The 25,561-nt window shown below is 42.3% G+C and overlaps 1 protein-coding gene across 1 annotated transcript in view; it reads left to right on the top strand.

Moving 5' to 3' along the window:
- Positions 1-25,561, top strand: part of FSTL4 (follistatin like 4) — a 207,465-nt gene that overhangs the window by 89,228 nt on the left and 92,676 nt on the right. The window contains exons 5-6 of the mRNA XM_059860265.1: positions 18,487-18,677; positions 22,095-22,215. Coding sequence (XP_059716248.1) covers positions 18,487-18,677; positions 22,095-22,215 — 312 coding nt within the window. The remainder of the gene's footprint in view (positions 1-18,486; positions 18,678-22,094; positions 22,216-25,561) is intronic.

A 25,561-nucleotide genomic window follows, 5' to 3' on the forward strand; every position in this document is an offset into this window, starting at 1 on the left:
AACTCCCTGGATTAATGTGAACAGACACTTAATTGAACTGTGTCTTCTTCTTCTGTTAATTTAATGTTTTATTTGTAAGCAGTGGGGAAAAGCACTGCAGGGAGGTACCCAGCCACCACTGGAAATATTAGTTACTTCTGTCATGTTTCATTCTATACTCCCAACCATGTTTTCCAAAACTTTGTTGCCTTACCTGTAGTTTTGCCCTTCTTGATGGTCCTATTGTTTTATCTATGCTGTTTTCTGCAGACCGAAATTATGAACTTGAGTCATCTCTGTTTATTTCTCAGCCAGCCAGTGTGATCTGGGGACTGTGAGAGAGAAGGTTTTGCTTTAACGTGTCTGGCACCCTGGCTGGCTCTGAACCTCATTAGGAGCCATCATCACAGGAAAGGGTTTTCTACTGGGGGATGTTTTGATTTGTTTGATGCTTTCCTCATCTCCACCACCTTACAAGGGCACTTGACAGCATCACACCTTTCTCCTGAACCACCAGGACCGACTCAACCCGTGAGCTGTGCTTTTCCCACTCCAAACAATCATGGCCATCTAGAACCAAAGGCAACTCTTTAAGAAGGTCCTGATGATTTGAAGATACCCCAAGGCTCAAGCTGGGGGAAGCAGGGGCTGTGCATGTGGACATAAATGTGGTGGTGGGTCCCAGTGCCATGTTGTGGCCCCAGTCACATCCTCTTCTTCCTCAGCACATGAGCCTATTGAGCAGTGTTGGGGAGGATGGTGGAGAGGAGTGGAATTGATCTGGAGCAATGTGCACACCTGCTTTCTCAGGTATCAGAGATGGGAATGGTGACACTGACAGGCATCACATGCTGAGCTGTTGCCTTTGTGCTGTGCTCAGTATCAAATAAAAACCTGCTTTATGTTTTAGGGACTATGCAGAGAACAGAGCTTGTGATTGCAAACACAGCTCTACAGACTGCATCTTACAGTCTAGCATGTTTGCTGTGTCTGAATAATTGCACTAAAGAGGAATCAATAACCTATAGATTTTATAGGAGTAAAGGATGTTTCCTGTCTGCTCCAAGTGGCCGTGACTTGGGTGGATGTTGAAGTATTGCCCCTCTTGCAGGTAGGCTGGATAGAGTCACTGAAGGCCTTGCCTTTATATTTAGTTTTAATTTCAGTCTGATTTTGTGATCTGTTAGCTCCATTAAGTTATTTAGGAGTTACTATCAGCAATTTTTTGGTAAGAATATACAGATAGTAATCATGGTATGAATAAGGCCATTTCTCGTTATTTCTATTGACTTTGATGTGCTTATATTATCATTTCAAGATAGTGATTTGAATTTAATACTGTTTAGAAAACAAATACATGTCCAAATTGGCTCCAGATGTGTTTCATTTAATTTTGTGCCTTTCAAGATGTTTTTAACAGCTGATGTATGATTGTGGTGGGAGACTGCCAAAACAGATGCTTTTGTTTCAATTCAAAGAAGCAAAAACTCTTCATCTAAAACAAGACAGGATTTTTTCCCAATGTTTAAAAAGAATCTCTAATTATATATTTTAATGAAAGGAAATTTCTTTTGGCTCTGCATTTAAAGCAAGTGTCAAACATAAATAGTTCTCCTGCCAAGACATCCATTTCCAGGTATTGCCAGCATTCAGGTTAGGAGACTTTAGGGCTAGAAGGGTGACAATGTGACCATCTCTCCATGGCACGAGTAGAGCTATATGCTTGAATGAGCTGAAAGGGATGAATCCCTGCTAAAGAACACCATTTAAAACACTGCAAAGAGAAACATTTTAAACACTGCAAAGAGAGAAAATAATGAAGCAAACAAGTCTAAACCAGGTGCTGAGGATGTTTTGAAAGCTGTTGGTTCTGACTCATTAGATGCCTTTTTTTCCTGCAGAAAATACTAATATTTCCCTTGTAATACAGCATTAAAGGAAGAGCAGTACAGTTCCATTCCTAGAATTTTTATTTTCTAATTTGGAATGTGTTTTTCTTAGAGCATAAGCTTTCCCATGCAGTGGATACTTACTTGCAAAAGCAGATGTATGTCCCATGCTTCACTCACTCCTATTAGGGCCCTGGCTGACACAGTTTAGGGCTGATTTTTGACCTTAAGGCTGCCAGTGCTGAATTTTTCAGCAGGCATCTCCCCTGTGTCCTGCTGTCTCAGAGCCTTGGGCAGTTGGGCCCTAGTGTTGCTGCACCGTGCCTTTGTGAGTGCATTATGTACATAAATGTATAGAAAGGTATTATCATGATATGCATGTCCTGCTGAGATGGTTGAATTTGGGGCCATGTGCTGCCACCAAGGTCAGGATAGTTTAGATTAAAGAATTCCAAAGTTTCTAGGTCATTATGCTCAATTCTGGCTTTAGCACATAGATAGAATAATGGAATTTAATGTCTCCATTAGATCATGATGTGTGTTTGAGTGATGTTTAGTAGTGCTTCATATTTAAACTTGTAAGGAATAAAAACAATCCCAGACATATAGATCAATGTATGTTCCAAGTTCTGAGAGATGCAGCTGATCATCTCATTTTTGTAAGTTTTATAGTCAAAACCTTCATCTGCAGTCTCATAGTGCAAGGCACTAATGGCTGTGAAAAAGCACTGTTAAAAGGTGCTCCTTTGGAGAAGGCAAACTCCTTCTCCCCCTACCCCTTGATACAGATTTGGGATATTTTCAAGCTGATAGGCAGTGTATTAGAAAAGCTGACGTGCAGATATGCAGTAGCTGATGGCTGGAGCCAAGGAGGATTAGTTTCATGCTCGGTGCTGAGGACTGCTCCCATTTTTTCTTTACTAGTGCAGCCTCCACAAGGCTTGGCCCTGTCTCACAGCATTCATGGTGGAATGATGGAGGATGTTGCTGGTGACATCCTTCCCTAGAAAGTGTCCTGATTTGTCAACCTTCTTAGTGCCAAGGCTCCTGCAATTGTACTTTGTCAGCATCCCACTCCTTGAAGGAAATACTGCAGCTGCAGTCTCTTATGACTCAGTCCCTTTGCAGGTACTTCTGCCAGGTGTTGTTTTAAATGTGCCATTATCACCACCTTGAGCAGTGCTGTTTGGTTTTTACCTGGGGTGTTCATTGCATCCCTCCCTCACAGAGCACCAGCCAAGGGAGCATGTGGGGAGGGAAGTGCCAAGGAATGAGGCATTAGCCAAAGTGTGTTCACTACACCTCCCTCAATTACAAATACTTACAAATACATGCCCGTGGACTGTGACCCCTTCTCAGATAAAGCCTTCCTAAATGGCTTTTGAGGAGTTAGTAAATTAAAACTGGGGAAACAAATTTATTTCTGTGTCTCTCTGATTTCTAATAATGGGGGTTTTTTTCAAAGTTCAGGCTTAGCTTCCTTAAAATGTATTTTAATCTAGAATCAAAGAATCACAGAATGGTTTAGATTGGAAGAGACCTTGAAGATCATCTCATTCCAACCCCATGCCATGGGTAGGGAACCTGAAGCACCATGGAAATTTTCTACCTGACATGAAAATTGAATTCTTTTGTAAGATGTAATGAAATAAAGTTTTTACATTTGAATATCAGTCAAAAAGCAATTATGCCATAATATGGCACAAAGCTCCCAAGACAAAAGATCCTGATAAAGCCTTGCAAGGAAGGGCTGTTCATTAGCAGGAGGAGACCATGCATGGCTTCCCAAGGCAGGGTTTGGAAGGCTCTGGGACTGGCTTCTTCTGAAGCTTCAAATGCCCAAGGTTTCCTATAACAGTTTCCTCTGGTCTGGATGTATGGAGTGAACAGCAGATTCTTTCAGAAGGGATTGAATGAACTGGAAGTCAAAAGGATTAAATAAGATTCTCAAAGACATGGAAAAAAGGTGACCTGTGGAGTGGCACAGCCAGAGAACAGTCTGGGATTTTTGTGTGTCATAGGAAACAATGATCAAATGATCAGATTTTAATGAGTATTACTAAAGATGCTGTTCCTCTGACATTTGCTGGTTTGCTCAGGGCCCTGGTGTGTGTTGTGTTTTCCATGGATGTGAGAGGTAAGAACTGGTGGGCACAGTGCTGTGCAAGGGAACTGCTGTGTGGGAATGCATTTCTGTAGTTTTTCACTGTGTCTGTGGTACAAACATCTCCAGCTGCAGAGGTGGCATTGCTGGTGACCTTCTGCACCCCTTAGCAGAGATCCAGATGTGTAATCTTTCTATCTCTTCTTTGTAAAAGTCAATGGGTTTACACTGCTGCTACAAATCTACTCACAAATATCACCATCACATTTCATGTATGGGTCACTTGCAATATCTTTGAAATATGAATTAGACCAAGGGGCTGCTGGCTGGTATATTTGGGATGCCAGGATACTGCTTTATGTGAGATAGTAATATATTTTTTTCACAGCTGAAAACAAATTTATCTGACAGCCATAGATATATTTTCTACCTCAGTGATTGCAGCTCAAAACATTTTGTGGTTTTACAAATTCTAGCATATGAAGCATAAAAATTCATAAAAAGAATATTAGTTTTTAAAGTTTTCAGATACTTGGCTGCCATTGTATAAAAAAGAACAAACCTCAAGAGTTTACTTTAGTTGCCTGGAGAAGTTTGAGCTGGGAGCTTTGTCCCATTAATGTGACTGGCCACTGCTTATCAGAGGGCATCAGCCAACAGAGGGAATGGTTAATTTGTTTTCATTCTGTTGATGTGAATGCAGACAAAGCTATCAAATAATGGTCTGAATGTTGTGTTGTTTTTCTTACAGAGGTCATTCCAGCCCAGGGGGATGAAGTTTTTGGAGCCCCTTTCTTTAGGGAGGTCTGGAGGGAGCCTTTTGAGGCAGAGCATGAGCTGTAGCCCTGAAAGGCAGGGACAGAAGTGCCAGTGCCAGCTGTGCTCTGCCTGGACAGGCAGCTCCCTTGGGACCATTGCTCCCTCTGTCCCAGATCTTAAACTGTGCTAATTCCCTCTCAGAGTAGTGCTCTCATGGATCAGAACACAGTGATTTGTCATTCCTGCTTTACCCCGGAATATGGCACTCTCAGTGCTCAAAATCTTGAAGAAAAACATGTTTTCATTGCCTTATTTCTGTGGTAAGAAGCTTCCCTCTGTAGTTTAGTGACAGATATAATGAAAAATCCCACTGCCAGCAGTTGGTGTGGGGATATTGTTATCTTGACAGGCCTCCAGCAGATCTATTCCAAGACTGGTACCCTGAACTGCAGAAAGGTTATTTGACTTGTCAGTAGCAAAGCACATCCAGTGCTCAGATAACTGTCCCATTCATCATCCATCATTATAGTGCTTAGAGAAAATATTAAAAAGAAATCCCTCAACGAAAGAGGAGAGGCATTAATCCCCAAAATTCAGCCTGTGGCAGCGGTGAGCTTTTATTTATTCATTCTGTTGCTTGATCTGCTGTATTTGCTGTTCATAACATGGATTTAGAGCAGAAATAAAAATCTTGTTGCTCCTGTTGCCTGGTCTCTGAAGGGAGGGGGACAGGAGGCAGTGGTGTGGGTTTGTGGTGTAACTGGGAAGTTAGAGTAGATGAATTTGTGTTTTTGTCTCTGTTGGAGCCCTCAGAGTTATAAATGCTGCAGCTGCCTTTTATAGACAGGTCAGGGTGTATTCAGAGGTTGAGCTGAATGCTCTGGTTGATTGGGCAGGGTGGTGCAATAGGCTTTGGAGTCCTCCTCTGCACTGTTTGTCACATGGAAAGAATTGGGTTTATCACTTTACATAGCATAGGCCCATTCAGTCATTAAGTGGCACAATTTCAACAATTTCAAGTGGCACAATTTCTCCAACTGTATTGGTTTTTGGAGTGCCATATGTGTCTGACACTATATATGTGTGTGATTATAATAACAAAAATCCAGTTATTCTTTTGCAAACCTTTCTATCTACTAAATTGAGTACTTTCACCTCATTAAATACTGGAGTAGGTAGGCACTGGTGTCTACATGTGCATGTTGTAAATGTTTCCCTTTAATCTGTTGTTTCTGGGCTAATTTAAGAGTTTTCTGTGTGAAGTTGCTTACTCCTTTTTAATGCTTTATTTCCCCATTAGAAGTAGTTTCTGTCCCTTGTGCATGTTTTCCTCTTCTGAAGTTAACATTTTATAATTGCAGTAACGCCCTTTGGGGTGTATGTTACAGTCTACTAATGAGATGCCTGAGAGGTCTCCTAATGACATCTGAACAATAGGCACAGCACATCATTATCAGACCATTGCAGACGTCCTGAACAATAATAAATACTCCTGCTTACTGTAATTACATGTGCTGCCCTTTAGTGCTCTGCAGGAGGATATGGGAGACTCCACAGTTCAAGTGCAAGGTGGGAAGTGCTGTAAATCAGCGGTGTTTTGCAGAGGATTTCTCTGAATGCCTTTGAGGATGTGGAAGGACACACAGTTTCAGGAGAATTGTGGTGATTTCCTCTTGCTTTTGGATTGAAAATGTCATGAGAACTGCTTTCCCTGTGTGTGCACATACTCTGTGCTCTTCCTGTTGTAAACATCATACACCTTCAGAGTAGGGATGTTCTTGAGAGAACAGGTAACCATAGGCAGAGGGCTCAGAATTGCCTTAAAAACTCTGTGGTAGAGGATGAAGCTGTTCTGTGGCAGATCCTGTGGTCTTGTGATAGACGTAAGAGTGTCTCCAAGAAGGTATCAGAGAAAACCTGTGCACACAAATACCCAAGAAAAAGAAAAAATGTTCTTGACTGCATCCATCACCAAGGATGGTGCATGGTAGCCTTTGCTGTACACATTGCTGGCCTCTTTTCCTGTGCATTCTTCGTACAGATAAGACACCAAACAGTAAAAATGAAAAATACCTTTACCAGGGAGTCAGATTCATGAAATCTCAAGCACTGAGTGATAGTGAAGCATTCCTTCTGACAGCTGAGCCAGTGAATTGTTTGGAAAGGTGTTTCAGAGCAGAACAGAATCTGCAAAATTTACATTAGTGCCGGAGGACTTTAACATTTATTAAAGCTTCCAAATAACACATTTGCTATCCAGAAGTATTTGATAGATGTACCGGTCAGCCATAAAAAAGTGAGCATTGGTTACTTCCCAGAGGAATCCAGACAATTTTGCTTTCTCTAATAGGAATAAGGTAGAGGTTTGTAAAATGTCAAACTGCAGCTTGCGTAGCATCACCAGCTGAAGCAGGCACAACGAGCAAACGTCCTGTTTATCTAACAAAAGCCTGTTTGGTTTAGTTACTTTAAATTAAAGGGTGTCTGCATTAAAGTACTGAAGACATTTTTCATACAGAAATAAGTGTTGGCTACCGTGATAGGCACGTCTGGCTTCCTGCACACTCAGATGAACTGAGATTCTTCCTCACATAACTGCTGAAGTGAAGAGTGAGTGAAGCTAATCATCACTGATCATTAATTAACTCTTCCAGTTCATAATGACAGGTTTTATCATATATGGTTTCAGGTGCTTCAAATGGCCAGAAAGACCTTATTTATTTATTTCTGTCCTGCAGATCTCTCAGGGAGATTTGGCTTAATTGTTAACAAAGCAGCAGTCCCCAGACAATAATGGTCTGAAAGGTTAATTCCCTTCATTTAAAAATAGCAATCTCAGGGATGAAGAATTAAGCTAAAGCACAGCATCAGGTGTAAACTGGTGCTTACTGCAGATGCTTTGCAGAAGATATTACTGGCTTTCAAACAACTCCTCTGCTTGATGTATTTGGTTTGGGTTTTCCCTTGTCTGTGTCGATATGCATCAAGCCAAGGATGATAGCTCTTAACTTCTTGTCCATCTCCTGCCTTTGCTGCCTGTGTATTGAGGCTGTAATCCATCACTGACACAGCATCTGATGCTGCTGTGTGTACAGATAGAAGGGTCCCAGCAGATTAGTTGTGCTGTGTTTATTCTGCTGTTTGTGTTTTGGCAGCACTTGAGGCTTTAAAGCCATGCCAGGAGCTCTCTGAGAGCACTTTGAGGACCTTGTCTGAGAGCCTTTAAATGGATTGGACAGACATGGACAGGGAGAAGTCTGTAGGTCAGTACAGACTTCTCCCAACACCCAAAATTCCCTGCTGACCTACAGCTGTCCTCCAAATACTCCTTTCATAGCCCATCACAATGAAGCTGTGCTGATCAGAGTCTTCCTGCCATTGCTGGTGGCCCAAAGGTTCAGCCCATGGAAAGAAACCTGTAATCTAACCATCCTTACAGCAAAAGCACAAGGAAGTATGTAAAATGAATACCCTCTAGTTAATTCTTGCTAAAAGCAGAGTATTTGGTTTTACCACCTCTGTACAGACTGTGTAGAGGTTCCTGGAGGGTCCCATTGTGCTGCCATGAAGCATCAGTGCTCTGGGATGCATGATTGACCCCAGAAAGTACAAATCACACAAACGGAGATGTCATACAGAGTAATACACAGTAGGTTTGCCTTTAATTACCTTTGATTTGCTGAAGTGATGAAACAGAAATTCCAGCCTGGATTTGTAGCGAACACCCCTGTTTTCAGGAGTACTGCTCAGCTGTTACTATCTGGGAGTGTGTCTTTTCACAAATAGGTCAATTTCATTTTTTTGGTCGTTTTGTTTTGTTTTGTTTTCCATACTGGAAAGCAGTATTGTGCAGTATCTCTTGTGGGTCTGATTGAGAATCCCCAGCATTCACCTTGAACCTGCCACCTCTCTTATTTTCTTCTCTTTCTTATCCTTTATAAAAACCTCACTGTCTTCCCAGGCTCTTTCAATACAGTGTTTCTCAATCACTGAAGCAATTCATTACACTGTTTGTTTTGGGATGGGATCTTCAGTAATTAGACATTCTTAAGCTATTTTTGTTGTTATTGTTAAAAGACCTCTATAAGGGACATTTTCCTCTCCTGCTCCCCTCCTCCCTTATCTGCACCTTAGAATGCAGCATCACTAGTTTAGCTTAGTAGCTTTTAAAAAGCAGAACAGTACAATCTTATTGTATATATAATATAATTTAGAGAGAGTACCCAACAGTCACAGAGCGCTGAGTGTGTGAGAGTGTGTGTGTAAGATCACATCTCTAGATTTACAGCAGAGTGGGCTGTGTTTTGAGTAAATTAATAATTAGAAACAAAGTTTTCAGCATAGGACTCATGCATAATTCACTCAGGATTTCTGTTATATTTACACTCACCTAATAGTTGAGACAAGCAATATAGGAGTTATGAGTTGTTTTCCTTGACTATGTGGTGTTCCTTCATGTGCATTCATGTTCATGACAATGTTTCTTCCCTCTGGTTTGACAATAGCTTTTAATTTTTTAACACAAAAATAACAGCTAATACTCAGCAGACAGCAAATATAATCAGTTTTTTTGCTTGTTTGCTTTTGAGCTTTCCCAGCCCAGGCATTGCTGTTAGTTGCATCTTCTTTATGCTAAATAGTTTTTGGGAATGCTGTCTGAGTAGATCTTTGGGAGGGATGTCCTGGTGGAATGAGAGCAATCATCCCCCAAATCATCTAGAAATCCCTGGCTGGGGAATGTGTTTGGTAGTACAAAGTAGTGTGTGCCCACCTTGTAGTACGAGGAAGGCTCTGAGCCAGCTCAGGGTGGGGCACTGAATTTTGGAAAAGCCACCCACTGCTGACTAGAAGCCAAAGGTTCTTGCAAACATGGCCACAGCCATTTTGTTGTCAACCACAGAAAGACAAAATTCCCAGAAAAGAGAGAAAACCCAGTCATTCAGAATGTGAGCTGCCTTGGTGAGAGCCATTGTACCCCACAGCTCCTCGAGAGGACAGGTGTAACATGAGATGAGCACAGGTGCAGAGCAGGACTAGGAAGGTGATGTGGAGTATGAGACTTACATTTGATGTACCAGATATACGTCTAACAAAATTCAGTGGATGGAAATTGAAGCTAAACAAATTAAAAATAAAATATGTTTGCCCACTGAGACTAAGTAATCATTTGAAAAAATTGCTCTTTGATGCTTAAATTAGGGCTGGATGCCTTTCTGGGTGGTGTGCAAACAAATTATGGAGCTGCTGCAGGGAAAATCTTGTTGAACTTGGGGCAGGAGGTCAGAGTGTGCACATAATCCCCCTTGGCTTTAAAGGGCTATAAATCTGTGGCACACTGCCTAGGTGGTGATAGGCACTTGATAAATTACGTTTATTTTGTGTTTTCCCACCTGCAGGCTTCCTCCTGCCTCCTTCCCTGGGGCTGCTCCTGCTCTTTTCCAGGCAGGACACAAATCTAGAACTTGCCTTTGGACTTGGCAAACCAAGTTGTAATTCTTGGGCTTCCCAAGAAAGGCTGCAAATTCATCCACCTCTTTTTGTGCATTTGGGTCTGAGGCATACAATTCATTTAGCTTTATGCAGTTTGGAAGGTAATTGTTTAAGGTAGGAATAGAGTTTTTGTTTATAGAACTAGGAATTAATATTCTCATGCTGTAAGTTTTTAATATATTTTTAAAACTCGCAGAGTAAAAGATGGGTGCTTTTTCTTGTAATAAAATGAAATATTGAAACAAATATCCACTGAGGCAAGCTTTAACTCTTCCAGGTTGTAAATGTCTATTGTTTAATAGTATCTACTTCATGGCATATATTCCAGTCCATTTCTGTGATAAATTTGATGAGCTCCCAGTTGCTGCTAAATTATATATGGATACCTGATAAATGTACATCTTATTAGCTGAAACACATCCCTAAGATAAGCAAGTTAGTTTGGATTTTTATTGTTAATTGAATTTTTTCAGCAGAGGCAACTGAAGGATGTTCATGAATTTGCATGAAGTTAAACATCTGCTCCTCTTAGCAGGAACTGAACCAGAGTTTCACTTAACCTGTAAATTCAACTCAGGAATAAAACTGGGACTCAGCCTTTAAGGGGCTTGGTTGTGTGTAAAGGAGGCAGGCAGGTAATGCTGTGAGGGAACAGGATGTAATTAGCAGCATTGCCTTAATGTCACATCTGTAGTGTGTGGCTTCCTCTGTGCACAGAGATGTCTTCAGTGGTGTTTGGAGGCAGCAGAACACTCCCTGTGTTGTTATCAGGTGTTACAGGAACACTGCCGTGGGGTTATGTGCAGTGTAATTGCTGCAGAACACAGCCTGGTGTGTTTATAGGAAGCTTTCTGTGAATGATCAGAATTTAAATGGTTGTTGTCACTGATGTTTATATATTAAGATTTGGGTTAATTTCTCTTCATCCTAAATTGGTTTGCTCAGACCTTGCATAGAATCATGGAATCATTAAGGCTGGAAAAGACCTCCAAGATCATAAAGTCCAACCTTCAGCCAAATATCCCCATCGCCACTGTCCCACTGCAAAGTGCTGCATCTGCTCATTTTCTGAACTCTTCCAGGGATGGTGACTCTGCCTCTTCCCTGAGCGGCCTCTTCCAAGGTTTAACCACTCTTTTGAGAGTGGTTAAATGGAGAATTTTTTCCTAATATCCAACCTGTAGTATTTACAGCCTATAAAAATCAGAGTTGGGAAGATTCAAAACTTACAGATATCTCTAAATTGGAAGAAATTGTCAATTCCAAAAAGGTTTCTTGATGTTCTCCTCCTGCAGCTGCACTTGCTCAGAGGAGTCTCTTCATGTAAATTGTTGAGAAAAGCAGTTATATTCTTCTTTCCAACCACACAGGAAAACTGGGAGGAAAGTCCAGCCAAACTCCCCATACATGTGCAGAAACAAGCAATTAAAAGAAGAGAAAGATAGATAGAAAGAGACAGGTAAAAAATTTGCACGGCAAAATGGGGCTTTGCAAGGAGACCCCTGAAGAACTGAAGTCATCTTTAATTTTCCTGTCCCTATGTAAACTTGTTCTGTGGAGTCAAGCAGGCTGTAATGCAGCAGATCATTGGGGTAAAGAGTTCACATAATGTCTCACTCAGGTTTAGCAGTCTGATCTTTTGGAACCACATTTCCACTGTTCAGACAACACTTTCATTTTGCATGTAGGAAAACGGGCTGGTGCTGATGAGGAATTTTGCCATGAATGGCCCAAGAATTAAGGAGCCACACTCAGAAATAAATTCATAACATTTTAGCTTAGTAGTTTTCTGATCCTTCTAACAATGCAGGTAAAACCTGAGTGAAACACAGGGAAAGGGCTGTTTTGAAAACAGAACTTTTTCTACAACCCCTTTAATTTTGTCTAGAAATGTTATTTTCAGTAACTGTATCTTTTTTGCCCTATAGATACGGATGAGAAAACAAATCTTAGGGCTCTCATCTCCTGCACTGAATTTCTTCCTGGAGCTTGAAAACTGCCATTGGAACAACTGATAATTGTCAGCGTGGTCTGAGAGGATCTGTCAAATAAATTGACACCCCCAATGCCTCCTGCCTTAGAAATGACACTCTTCAGCCTGCTCCAAACTGCTCTTTATTGCCACATGTGGTGGTGCTCAAGGGTTGCCTAGAAAATTAGTGCTTCAGCCTGCTCCAAACTGCTCTTTATTGCCACATGTGTTGGTGTTCAAGGGTTGCCTAGAAAATTAGTGCCACTGGAGTTCCCCCTTCAGTGGTGGGTTATTTGTGCTGGGCTGTTATCATCCTTCCCCCGGGGGACAGGAGCACTGTCCTGCCCTGGTGGGTGGATTTCAGGCAGGTGACGGTGAGATCCAGGAGCCAAATTGGGCTGGCAGCTTTGTGTGGGCTGCTGGCTTGTTATGTCCCGTCTCACCTGCAGGGATAACACACTGAGTCTAACCCTGTGTTGGGAGTGGCAGCACAGTGTCAGATTTCCAAGGGCTGCAGCCCAGACCTGAGAGCATGTGGTCTGGGTACCCCTGCTCCAGCTGGGTGGAGATGCCACTCAGGGGAAACTTCTGGAGAGTTTTTGAAGGGTCACAAGAAGTTTGAATCTCTTTGTACGCCTCGTGGTGTGTTTCTTGACAATCACACTCTTATACTCAGCCTGGATGCTAACGGCTGCTCAGCTTCTCTCATGGATTTTAGGAAGAGGTGCAGGTGCCACCTGCCATTCTTGCAGCCTGAGTAGTTTTGCTGAGAAATAGCTCATAAGCCAGTGGGACTCAAATCCCCTAAAGACTTCTGTGTGTGTTCAGGCTCACATCTGCTGTCAGGTGATCTGCACACCAAGGTCTCAGAGATTGGTGCTCTGTAGGTGTTATCAGATCACTTTTGATATTTAAAGAAGTACTGACATTTCGAGTAATCACTGTACTGTAAGGCACCTTGCACAGTAATATTTCACTGGGAGATTAATTTCCCCATCAAAGGAAGCTCTTTGCTTCCTCAGTTTATTTTTATTTTGTACCCTGCATTCCTTTGAAGGACACTTTCATCTCCAGCCTTGCTGTTCCTCTCTTATCTGCTTTTACTCAGAACTGGGTTGAAGATTGCTGTGGGATCCAAGTGTAAAAACCTGCAGCAATTCACAGAAACCAGAGTAAAATTTTTAAAGAGGACAATTATTGAAGGAGCTGGATTAATGATCTGTCATCACAATTTAGCTACATTCACCACTGACCTTTCACAGGGAGGATGCTCTTGATAAATGTAGATCATTACTGAGTTCTGACATAAAAACATAATGGCATTCTGTGTTCCTTGGCAGGCTGATCAATATTTTATCTGCCAAAGCATGCAGAAGTGCTAAACAGGATGAATTACGTGGCTGCTGCAAAACAGAGCAAGAAGCAGCATTGCTTGGAGCAGAGCATGTAAATTTGACAGTTATTTACCACCTTTTAGCAATCACACCTTCATATGCTGGATTTTTCTTTTACTCTTCTTCTGTCTTATTATTTTTCTTTCCCTGTCTCTTTTTTTATTTTTATTTTTTTTTCAATTCAAACAGTTCCAGGCTTCACTGGGTTTGAAAATGCTCTAAACTGATAAGAAGAGCTTGTTTCATTGGAGATCTTCCCCAGCAGGAAGAGGGAAATAATGGACTAGAATTGAAGAATCAGTTTAGGGCTTGGCAGCATGGCAGAATAGCAATTTTAGCTCATCCAGAATTTGTGTGGGTGTCTCTGTGTGTGTTGGCTCCCCAGCTGTGTGGTGGGGATGGTGCTTGAGTACACACAGGGGGTCAGCTGGCAGTACCACACAGGCACCTGGAACACATGTGGTGCCATTTCTGGTGTTTAGAAACAGGGCAGGGAAGGAATGCTTCAAAACCCATCTCTGAATGGTGGTGGTCAGCTAAATCATAGAATCACAAAACCCTGTGTTAGAAGGAACCCGCAAGGATCATCAAGTCCAGCTCCTGGCCCTGCACAGGATGACCCCAGAAGTCCCACCAAGTGCCTGAGAGCACTGTCCAAATGCTCCTCGTGCTCTGTCAGGCTTGGTGCTGTGACCATTCCCTGGGGAGCCTGTTCCTGTGTGCTAACAGCCTCTGGGGAAAGAACCTTTTCCTAACATCCAAACTAAACCTCCCTATACAGGTTGCAATTGTGAGCAGAATCCAAGTCCCTGGGAAGCTCTAACAAGGAAACCAAGCTGAGAGACATCCATTAGCAAGACCTACCAAGGAGAGCAGCCTGAGATGAGATAAACTGCTAATGATGAGTTTGTGTTGCAAAGGAAACTGCTGGGGGCAGTCAGCAGAGAGAGAGGAGAGTGGGGATAAGTGAGAGGGCACACAGGCAGCTTTTCTGACATTCTTTTTGCTTAACAATCAGATTTGTAATACCTGGAAGAACAGAACCTGAGGTGGCAGAAGCCTAAAGAGACAGTATTTAATAGATAAAGTTGGTAGATGGTTGGCACAGTGTAAGAAGATTACAGATGTCAGGACAGCAGGAGAGAGTGAGAGGGAAGGAGGGGAAGTACAGAGCTTTGCTCTCCAAGACCTATAAACCAGCTCAGTGTCAGCAGTCTCTAAGGAATTTAGGTTAAAAGATGCAATAATAATGCTTAGTAAATAAGGGGAAGGATCTTTGCTGCAGGAAAATCTTGCTGTCTTTGGTATTGACTTTCCAGATGTCTTAAGTAGCCTGAATGTGTCTCCTCCATAACTTGGCTGAGCAGGCAGTGTCTTTTCTAGGACATCCATGTCTGGTTGCTGAAGCACCTTATTTTGTTTGAAATAAAAAGCATTAGGTCTGGGTTGTGCATCAGCTCAGCACATCAGCTCAGACATCCCAAGCACAGATAATTTCTGAGCCAACACTTTGGCCAGACTTAGTACAAAGTTATAATTTCAGGTCACAGTACTTCAACTGACCTGGAGAAATTTTCCCTCTGTTCTTCCACTACAGTAAGAATAAGTATATAAATTATATACTTATATGCATTTATATATAGATAGACATATTACAGTTGTAGTGCATTTTTCTATCAATCTTTTAGTCCAAAAGAGGAAATTATCAATCTCACATCCTGGGACAGAACTTTATTGGTTTTACTTGTGTGCTGCTAAACAGCTCAGCACTGCTGGGCTCTGACCAACTGCTTCTGTGTCACTGCAGCCCTCAGATGTCTGGGATGTCTGGGAAAATGTGCAAAGGTGTGAGACCCATGCAGTCTGTCACATCCACACTCTGGAGAGAGGCTTGGGATCCACTTCCAACGGAGCTGGAGAGTGTGATTTTCTCCAGAAGGAAGTGAAGGTATTGATTTGACAGGGGCTAGAAGCACCTTCTGACTTTCTGCCTGCAGCATATGTTAGCAACATGTGAAACTGGACTTACTTTTTAAATAAGAGGCGTAATTGTCTTACTGCTGGTTTTCTTTGATGTGTTCACCATGGACTGGCCTTGCCCTGCTGTGCAGGATAGGGGTCTGCTGGATCCATGACCCTGAACATAGCAACAGTGTGATGGGGAAAAATGCATTATGAGTTTATAGCAGGATTTGGGAATTGCTTCCAGCAGCTGTCACCAGCTCTGCCTTTCCTTTATTTCACTCTTAGTGCCCATCACACTTGCCTGGAAGCTGCAGCATGGCTGTGACCCCCAAGGTAATGTGACCCCCTCCAAGGTAAATGGGCCCATTTACCTTGGGCTGGCTGGCAGCCCAGATCAGTGTGTAGTTTTTCAAGAAAAGCAGTTTAGTGGTAGCTTTGTTTTCTAAGCATGGAAGAATGCAGGAGGGTTGTAATTCAGTGAAAGGAGATCTCTGTCCCCTGGCTCACACCATGCTTGAGGGAACTGGGGGGTTCAGCCTGAGGAACGGAGGCAGGGGCGCTTTTTCCCTCTCTACAACTACTTGAAAGAAAGTTGTAGCCAAGAGAGGGTCGATCTCTACTCCCAAGTAGTAGATGACAGGATGAGATGAAATGGCTTCAAGTTGTACCAGGGGAGGCTTAGGTTGAGGATTAGGAAAAAATTCTTTTGGATTGACTCCATCCAGCCCAGGATCATGGTGGAGTCCCCATCCCTGCAAGTGTGAAAAAACCCCCTGTAGCTGTGACACTTGGGTTAGTGCTGAGGGAGGAAGGCTGGGAAAGCCTTGCCCAGGTAACAGCAAATATCTACAAAAAGAAGTCCCAGCTGCTGAAAACAAACCTGGAGGGTGTAAAGTAAGAATTGCTTTGGCCTGTCCTTGGGGGGAGCAGGAGGTAAGGGGGTCAGCCCACCCAGGTGTCGCCATCTACATTGCCTGTAGCACTGCTGGTGCTCACTAATGGAAACCACAAAGCAGAAACAGAAGTGGAAGAAAATTAAATCACTTTCCCTACCCTCATCAGCCCTAGATACATTTCTGGGATTAAGTTTTGACTGAGAATAAAATTCCAGATAAGAGAAAAAATGCTATTGCAGTAGCTAAAACAGTGTATGCAACAGAATAGCTTAACTAAATGGGTACAGTAATCAGGTTTTCTCTTAAATAAGCTGGTGATTGAATAAAAAAAAATATACTGCCTTCTCAAACCATCAAATGACATGGTTTGAAATAAAGAAGTCAAGAATAATAAACTCAACTAATAGTAGCTGAATAGCCTTGTTTTTTCTGTAAAACAAGAATGATCCCAAGTGGGACCCAGTGCTTTTTGGAGGTTGTTTAGAGGGAAGGAAAAATTTATCAGCTGCTTAATATCCCTGAGCAGCAGGAAGCTCAGGGGGACTGAGTTCAGGGCAGGAAATAAGCCTTGTCTTGCAGTTCTTGTTCATGTAGCAGGAGGGCACTGACCTGACTGGTGAGCACATGTTCAGCCTCTGTGTCCTCTCTCACCTTCTCAGGTCATAATGCTTTGGAAGTTGTGAGCATAAAATATGAAGGGTGAAAAAAACCTTGACAGTAGATGGGTTTTCTATCAGAGAAGTGCCTCCCACCTGGAATTTTAATTGGGTTTCAGTTGGAGAGAGACCAAGAGGTCCAAAATGTTGCAGCTCAGCAAGAAAGGGGCAGGAACATTAGCTGTCACTGTGCCAGAGTCTTCTGCTGTTTTTCAGATGAATAATGTTTGGAGTCTTTGGGGAGCTGATCTACAAGGGTATTGTCCCTTAAACTGAAGTGGGACCATGTTCTCTTAGATTAAAGTTTAAATCTTAGATTTAATCCAACAGGATCAGTGATGGGATTTAAAAGAAAAGGTTTGTTTTAAACACAGTATTGCAGAGAGTAAGGCTTTTACATTATAGGGAAGTTACATTATGGACATAAGGACATCTGAGGGGAACAGCTGGAGGTGCTGATGCTGTTAGTGGGGTGTGGTTGGTTCCCACAGTGTGTGGGACAGCTGGAGCCTGAGGGTGCTCCAGGGTCTGCTCCAAGGCTCCTGCAAGGCACCAGGTGCTGTGCTCTGCACTAAAGAAAACAGATTTGCACAGAAGGACAGCTGCCAATTCTCATTCTGCTGAGCCCTGCCAGCCAACAGATGAGTAGAAAAGGGTCAGAATATCTTGTACCACTTTGGACATGTGGATGCATTTCCTTGAGGAGGGAAAGAGCTGTGGATGGCTGCAGGCACAGTGTGAGCTTTCAGGGTCAGGAGAGTTCAATCTGATTTCTTCAGCCGAGCCAGAGTCACTTCAGGGAGTGTCTTGAGGGCTTTTCCCTGGTCAGGGACAGGACAGTGTTTATTTCAGCCTGCAGTGGGGTGATGAGAGCAGGCACTGGTGGCACCACAGCTGCTGGGGCTCCCCACAGCCCTGCACTCCTCACTGTCCTTCCTCTGGCCTTCTACCACCCCAGGCTGTCTATAAGGGTTCCTTGATGACATAGGGTGACAGTCTGAGGTACCAGTTACATTAGCGGAACTTTCTAAACATCAGCTTCCCCAGGTTTATTTTTTACTTTACAGGATAAATTTATTCCTATAGAAAAGCATAGAGCCAATTTAATATTTGTTGGAGTTACAAAACTGAGTGTGGCAGTCTGTAACTGAAGCCCTGTAAAATCTGGAAGGTAACATGCTGGAGAGTATCCCTGACAGCAGGATTTAGAAAATCTACCAGCTATTACCAAAGGATAACAACTACAGGAGCTCCTCAAGTGCAGAGCTGAGCGGAGCTCAATATGCAGACGTATGTGCCTAATTTTTTCCTTTTAGGACCTCAGTCCTTTGAAGAGATCCAGATAAACGCACGTGGTGCAGTAATGCTGTCTTATCTCTCAGGGGACAGCTGCACAATGGCAGACTACAGCCGGCTGAAGAGCATCCTGCTGGACCTGCAGGCTCGGCGGCAGAGCCCTCCCGGCAGCCTGGCCAAAGACAGGCCAGCCCAGAAGCACTTCCTCATTGAAGAGCTCTTTAAGCACTTGGATCTGAACAGTGATGGGCATCTCAGCAGCTCTGAACTGGCTCAGGTAGGTTTATTGTTCAGTGAGAATGGAATTATGAAGTAGATTTTCCTTCAAAGTGCGAATTGAATGTAGCACAGCAGCGCTCGGGTGGGAAGGGTCATTTGTACCTGTCCAGTCAGCAGCAAGTACAGGAGGAAAGTCTAACACAGTCAGTGAGTCTCTCTCTGCATCTCCCAGGAGTCAGCATTGTCTCAAGAATTTGAGACAACTCATCTCCAAACAAAAAACATGGCAGCTTTCCAGCCCCATCCATACTCCTCAAAATAAATAATAATCCTTGCTCTGCTAACTGACATCTTCTGAAGTATTTCCAGTTAGCTGGCTTGGGGAAAATCAATTGAGATTTTTTTAGGTGCATGTAAGTTACGCAGCAATCTCTCAGTTCTCCTCCCTGCCTTCTGGACTGTGCATTAGCATAGAGTAATGTGACAGTAAAGTTGGGATGTTTGTCAACAGGTATATTGTCCTAAAATCCCTAGGCAGATGCTGAAATGTGGATTAGCAGAAACTGATAGAAAAGGTAAGAGCTTGAAAAAAGGATTATTTCTAATTTCAGGCGTGCTGTGCTGTTGGAATTCATCTCCTTGGTAAAGGGAATCAAACAGCCGTCCTGGGTGCTCAGCCTGGGCACTCTGTGTCCTCAGCTTGCTCTTTGCACGTGCAGACCTGGGAAAACAGTCCTGTGAAAGGTCTTTCCATTCCATTATGTCGTCCATGAGAAAAATTAGAAGCAAATGCCTCCTAAGAGCCCTTTGGAAGCCAGTCCTATCTAGGACCTATTCCAGTTTCCAAAGCTGTTCCTTCATAGAATTATGGAATAGTTTGGGTGGAAAGGGACCTGAAAGCTGACCTCATTCCACCCCCTGCCATGGGCAGGGACACCTGCCACTGGACCAGGTTGTTGTAAGTTCACCCTTGAGTGTCTCATCTGCACTCTGGCTTCCCAGGGAGCACAGAGTGTGCTGCAGGCACGAGCCTGCTCCTCCCTGAGCTCACTCCTCTGCAGGACAGTTTGTGCTGCATTTTACTCCTCAGGCTGTTGATGGGATGCTTGATCCTTTCCACACAATGCAAAGTGTCAGCATAAATTCCCTTAGATCTCAGGGCTATGAATATATGCAATATTTCCTCTGAAGGCAATGATTTTTTCATAAAGACATGGTAGCTATACGAAAACACTTTAATCTGAATTCAAAGCCAGATTTTACATAGTGGCATCTAAGTATCTGTTCTGTTGTTCAATTTTTTTGCCCTTTTTACATTAAACTTTTTTTATTAGGATTTTAAAACTCTCATGGAAATAAAGGTTTGGCAGCCTACAAGCAATTGTTATTGCAAAGGAGCTCAGGCAGTGCTGTAAGCTCTGCCTCGAAGTTCCTCTGGGCTTTGTTTGCAGATATGCCTGGAGCTCAGGTCTCTCTCACAAGTGCAAACACAGACGTTGGCTACTCTTATTTTAATTCTTCTCACTGTTATCAAAATCAGAAAATGTGCCTGAACATCTGGAGCCCACTACAGTTTGATGGACCAGAATAAGTTCAGCCCTAGCCAGGAGCCCTCTCACCCAACCATTCTCCACACAATATGGCCACAAGCATGGCTGAGCTGACAGTGGGATCCCCTCTCAAAAGACAAAATAATGCCTATTCATGCACAATTTAGATAAGCCAGGAGTGCTTTTAGTCCTGAGCTGAGTGGCTCTGGTCTTGGGCCCCTTTGTGGCAGCATGGCTGAGTCCCAGCCAGGCTGGGAGCACATCTGTGGGCAGCTCTGGGCTCTCACAGCAGCAGGATTCACAGTTTGTTTGTAGCGTGCCAATTCTTTATTTTTCTCTTTAACAAGGTGATTTTTATGTGCTCTTACAAGACCCGTTTGTCCACCCAGATTTCAAGGGACATTTTTTTAGGTAATGAGCAATTTTTAATTACCCAGGTTATAGTCTTAACAGAACTATTCTTACCTTTTTCTTAGGTAGATTTGTAATTGATTTGCATTAGCTCTCTATTTTGAAGCTCTCTGCAACTTTAAATTTCCCCCATAGATGGGAATTTCATTGCCCATGGGCAGAGGAAGCTGAGCTGAACGTGATGCAGTGAGATCTTGTTCCCTCTGGCTGCTGGATGAGCTGGTGCTGTGCCTTTGCTTTGTTTTATTTAAAAGAAAAATAGTCTCTTGAGCACTAGAACTTTGTCTGCAAGCAAAAACTCAAGGCAGGTAACTTGCACTGCTGCAGTAAAAAGTGATTTTTAAGACCTGGAAATGGATCTTTAGGAGGCTCATTGCAGAGGGATTCACCCCACAGGAGAGTCTCTCCAGGGGGGATAGTCCTTCATGATCCAGCACCCATCTGTGTGTTCTCCACAACAGAATTGCTTTGAGCAAAACAATGGCAGCAGATGGCCCATCCCCTTCTATTTAGAGCTGGATTGCCTCCTGTCTGCTGGTAGACCCTATCCAATATTTTTCCTCTGGACCCCACAGTGAAATTTGCCATGTGGTTTTGCAGCCATGGATATATAAGGCTATTAACAATGGTGGTAATTGGAATATTATTTCCATTTAAACCTTTAATGTATTTTAAAGTCAGATTCATAAATCTACTAAGTGTGTCACAGCTGAAGAGTTTTCCACTGTTTTTTTTCCTGACATTAAATCAAAAGGACTAGTAAAAACTTGTCAGTCTTATAAAAAGTTAATCAATTTTCTATACAAAGGGTAGACAGAGGGAAATTTCCATCTTTAGAGGATTGATCTTGGAAGTTATGGTTGCTCTCACTTTTATTGAATATTTTTTACTTGCTAGGTGAAGGGTCATTTTTTTAGCATTATTACTTTAAATTGCTTCAACATAATGGGTCAAGACTAGAATAGTAAATAAAAGAATCCCTGGCCTACAGGAAAAAGCTTTCCTGTCTGGAAGATGCAACAGTTCAGCAATTTTCTTCATGTTCTGCAATAAATTCAGAGAACCCAAATGAAATGCTGAAAAAACAAAAGAAGCAAAGTGTCAGGGATTGGGAAAGCGCATCAGTGTTGAGTACACATCCACTGTTGCCTGTTCTAGTCCTAAAATCAGGGAACACCATTTTGTCCTTACTTACAGAGGAGAAAGGAGAAGCAGACTTTCCTTTTTCCCTGTTGAATATTTATTCTTCAGTCCATTTTCAAAACAAAAATGCATTTCTGTGCAGCTGGTAAAGGAAGGGGCTCTTTAGTCCATGGTCCATTAAGTGCTGCAGGAATACGAAAATCTTGATAGAAAGCAAATATATAATGGTAGATATGGTAATCTGTCTGTCTGTCTATCTATTATCTATCTATGTCCCCAAAGGTCATTCCATGGAGAATCTGCCAGGTGAGCCCTGCCAGCAGTGTGTAGCATTGCATTACATGTAAGGTTACCTGTTCTCTCTGCTGCAGCTGATGAAGAAGGAGAACCTGGAGGGTGATTTACTGGGTTGTACACTTGAAGACCTTCTCCAGTTTGATGATTACAACAGTGATGGCCACCTGACCCTGCAGGAGCTCTACACAGCCTTCCGTGAGTCCCTGCTTTGGTCTGTCCTGGCTTTTGAAGCATGGCAGTATCTGTGAGGGCACTGTTGTCTTCCTAGACGTGGTCAGCCAAGGTGATCTGATCCCTTTTTTGTCTTTAATGCCATGAAAACACTTTGCAAGACTTGTTTCCAAGGTGTCTGTGCTCCTCAGCATGGAGCAGGAGGTTGGAACAGGTGTGTCAAGTTTATTGTTTTCTTCTGTATCTTGTGCTTCTTGTTGATGGCAAAGGAGAGATGGTGGTCTGGCCAAGGTCTGTAGACCTGAGTATGAGGTTTGATTAACCCTAAAGAAACAAATGGAAACCTGTCCAAAGGGCCTGTGGTAATATGAGTTAGTTTGCTGTGGGGAAGGTGTTTACTGAATATTTTGCCTGGGAATTATGTTTTTTACATTTTGTTTCCATGTTAATGAGTGTATTAGAGTGTGCAATCGTGATACAAATCTCAGCATCCTGTCAAGGATCTGGGGATAACAGAACTACTTAAACAGTGGGATATAATAAGTACTTGAGTTAGCCCATTTATCTTCATAAATTTATGTTCTTGCTTAAAGCATTTGTTGAAGCCCTTCTCTGGAAAAGGCTCACTGTCTCCTTCATCTGAGTGATAGAAAGTTGTATTGTTGCCCATTCCTTTGGAATACTAAAGAAAAAGGGAAATGGGCAGGGTTATTCATTAATCAGGACAGTGAGCTGCAGAGAACTTGGGTGTGGTTAAGACATTGTGGCTAAAACTGAAGCAGGATTCAACCATTGACTCTGTTGAGTTCAAGGAAAGGGCAAATAACAAGTTGGTTCCCTCTTAAGCAGGATTCTTTTCTAAAGAGAGTAATGTCTGTTTTCTTGATTTACAGCTGTTCATTAAAAATCCCAATTTAGATAATAATCACAGAATGGTTTGGGTTGGAAGGGACCTTAAAGATTATCAAGTTCCATCCCCCTGCAATGGGCAAGGACACCTGGCACTAGACCAGGTCACTCCAAACCCTGTCCAGCCTGGCTTTGAGCACTTCCAGGGAAGGGACAGCCACAGCTGCTCTGGGCAACCTGTGCCAGGGCCCCACCATCCTCACAGGGATGAATTCTTTCATAAAACATCCAGTCTAGCCCTGCCCTCTGTCAGTTTGAAGCCATTTCCCCTTGTCCTATCATACCATGCCCTTGTCAAAAGTCCCTCTTCAGCTCTCCTGTAGGCAGCCTTTAAATATTGGAAGGTGTTTAAAGTGCTTTAAGATTTGCCCCAGTTGTCACCATGGACGTTTGAACCACACATGCATTTAATTCAACACTGCAGATATACAGTAAAACACAAAATCTCATACATTAAGAAAGCACAAAGTGTATTAACCCAGCTATAAAGGCTTGACGTGCAGTTATTTGGGAGCATACTTAGATCAATGGGTTCTCAAAGTCACATCAACTTAAACCTAAATTCCAAGAGTTATTTCTAAGGATTTTGGTTCAGGGAATTTTAAGTAGGCAATGAAAATAAGACAAGTGCAAAATATTAACCAATTAATAGCAATAATATTTATAAACTGCACAAGTATCGTAACAAAACACAAGCTGTAACAGTGACTGTTTGTCAGAGGAATTTTGTGTCTGTACAGAATTGCTCACCAAGTGAAGCTGAAAACTAGACTGACTTCTCCATTTTCAGTTTTCCCAGAATCCTGACTTTTATCAAGAGCAGGTAATGGCTGACCAGCTTTTAATTTAAAACCAAAGATAATTGCTTGCAACTTTTGAAATTTTGGGGAACCTGGAAGCAACTTTAGTGCCTGAAGTATATTTCTTCCCTCTACTTTATTAAATGATGGAGGAAAAAATACTTTAAACACTTAAGGGCACTCTTTGGTTTATGAAAATTTTGTTTATCAGATTTCTGCTTTGTTGTGAGTCAGAATTTGGCTTGTAGCACTAGTTTAAAGGAGCATCAAATGTGCATCCTGCGCATATCCCTTATTTTTTGTCTGTTAGAGAGATCTTTTTGTTGCTTGAAGTTCACCCAAGCCATGAATTGTGGCTGCCACAGGCTGGCAGCAAGGTATGGGCACGACTGCACAGCAAGTTGAGTAACATAATTACCAGAATTCAGTGATATCAGAAAGTCTCAATCTAATTTATCCTCTCAAAAACTGTCACTTCTGTTTTGGTGCTCTGTGCTCTAGTGGAGTGTTGCAGTGTTGGCAAGGTTTGAAAATGACCTTGATAATGTGAAGAGCTTCCCAATCTGACATTCTTGTGCTGCATTAGAAGTTGTATTTCATTTTAGAGAGTCTTGTGGCCTTGCTGTAACTCACAGAGCCTCAGACTGGCCTCTTTCTTTTACTCCATGTGTGTCTCTTGCTTTCCCTTGATCCATCCTCTCTCTCTAAGACCCTCAGGGACCCAAAAGTGATTTTTCTTCCTCAGCCTGTTGATCATCTGTAAATAAATGAAAAGAGCATGAATGAGGGAAATCCAGGGTCTTACATTTTCTGAAATGTGGTTTTGCCAGTGCCAGTACTACATCTAATAGGTGCTGTCTGTAATCATAACTTCTAACCATGCTAATTGTTTTCTTACACATTTTAATGCACAGTTTTGGATTATGGACAGAAATCATGGCCTTCTTTCTAAACCTACCATCTTTCTTTTGGTTTTCTGAAGGTTCTTTTGTTCCTTAATCTCAAGAATAGAACTGTTAAGCATTTTCTTGCATCTATGAGGATGACTAGAAATATCTGTTAACACAGGATTAAAGTGTCAACTTTCAAATTGCCTTAATCATACACAAGTAGTGCATGAGACAGATGAAACACTCTCCTGGCAGCTCTGGTAAGAACCACTTGTAGGTGTCTTCTAATTCCTCATTAATAAATTTTTATTAGATAAGGAGTCTCAGGACCATAATTTAAAAAAAAATTGATATGATGATCTTGAGATTTCTCACATGCCAAAAATAGAGTGCTAGAAAGATTATTTGTCTGTTGTCTTTTCTTCAAGCTGTCACAAAGGTTCAATACATGACTAATAAATGAAAGGCTTAGATGTCATAAGAGCTAAAGCAATGCATGCATCTCATTAATCAGCACAGAGATAGCCTGGTAAGTTGGCAAGCACATCACCTAGCTGAGTCATACTTTTAGGAATGCTCAGATGGGTGGTTTTTGGATATAACTTCTGGCACTGGATCTGACTGGAGGTCATTAAAATTAGGCAGGACACTTCTGGCATTCCTGTTGTCTTCCTGTCTAATGAGCAAGTGGCAGGTTGGCAGATGTGAAAGCCCAACCTAAGAAAAAAGATCTATGTAATCTTCTAGATCTGTATCCTCATCATCATCAAT

The sequence above is a fragment of the Haemorhous mexicanus genome, chromosome 15 (genome assembly GCF_027477595.1).
Source record: "Haemorhous mexicanus isolate bHaeMex1 chromosome 15, bHaeMex1.pri, whole genome shotgun sequence".
Lineage (NCBI taxonomy): Eukaryota > Metazoa > Chordata > Aves > Passeriformes > Fringillidae > Haemorhous > Haemorhous mexicanus.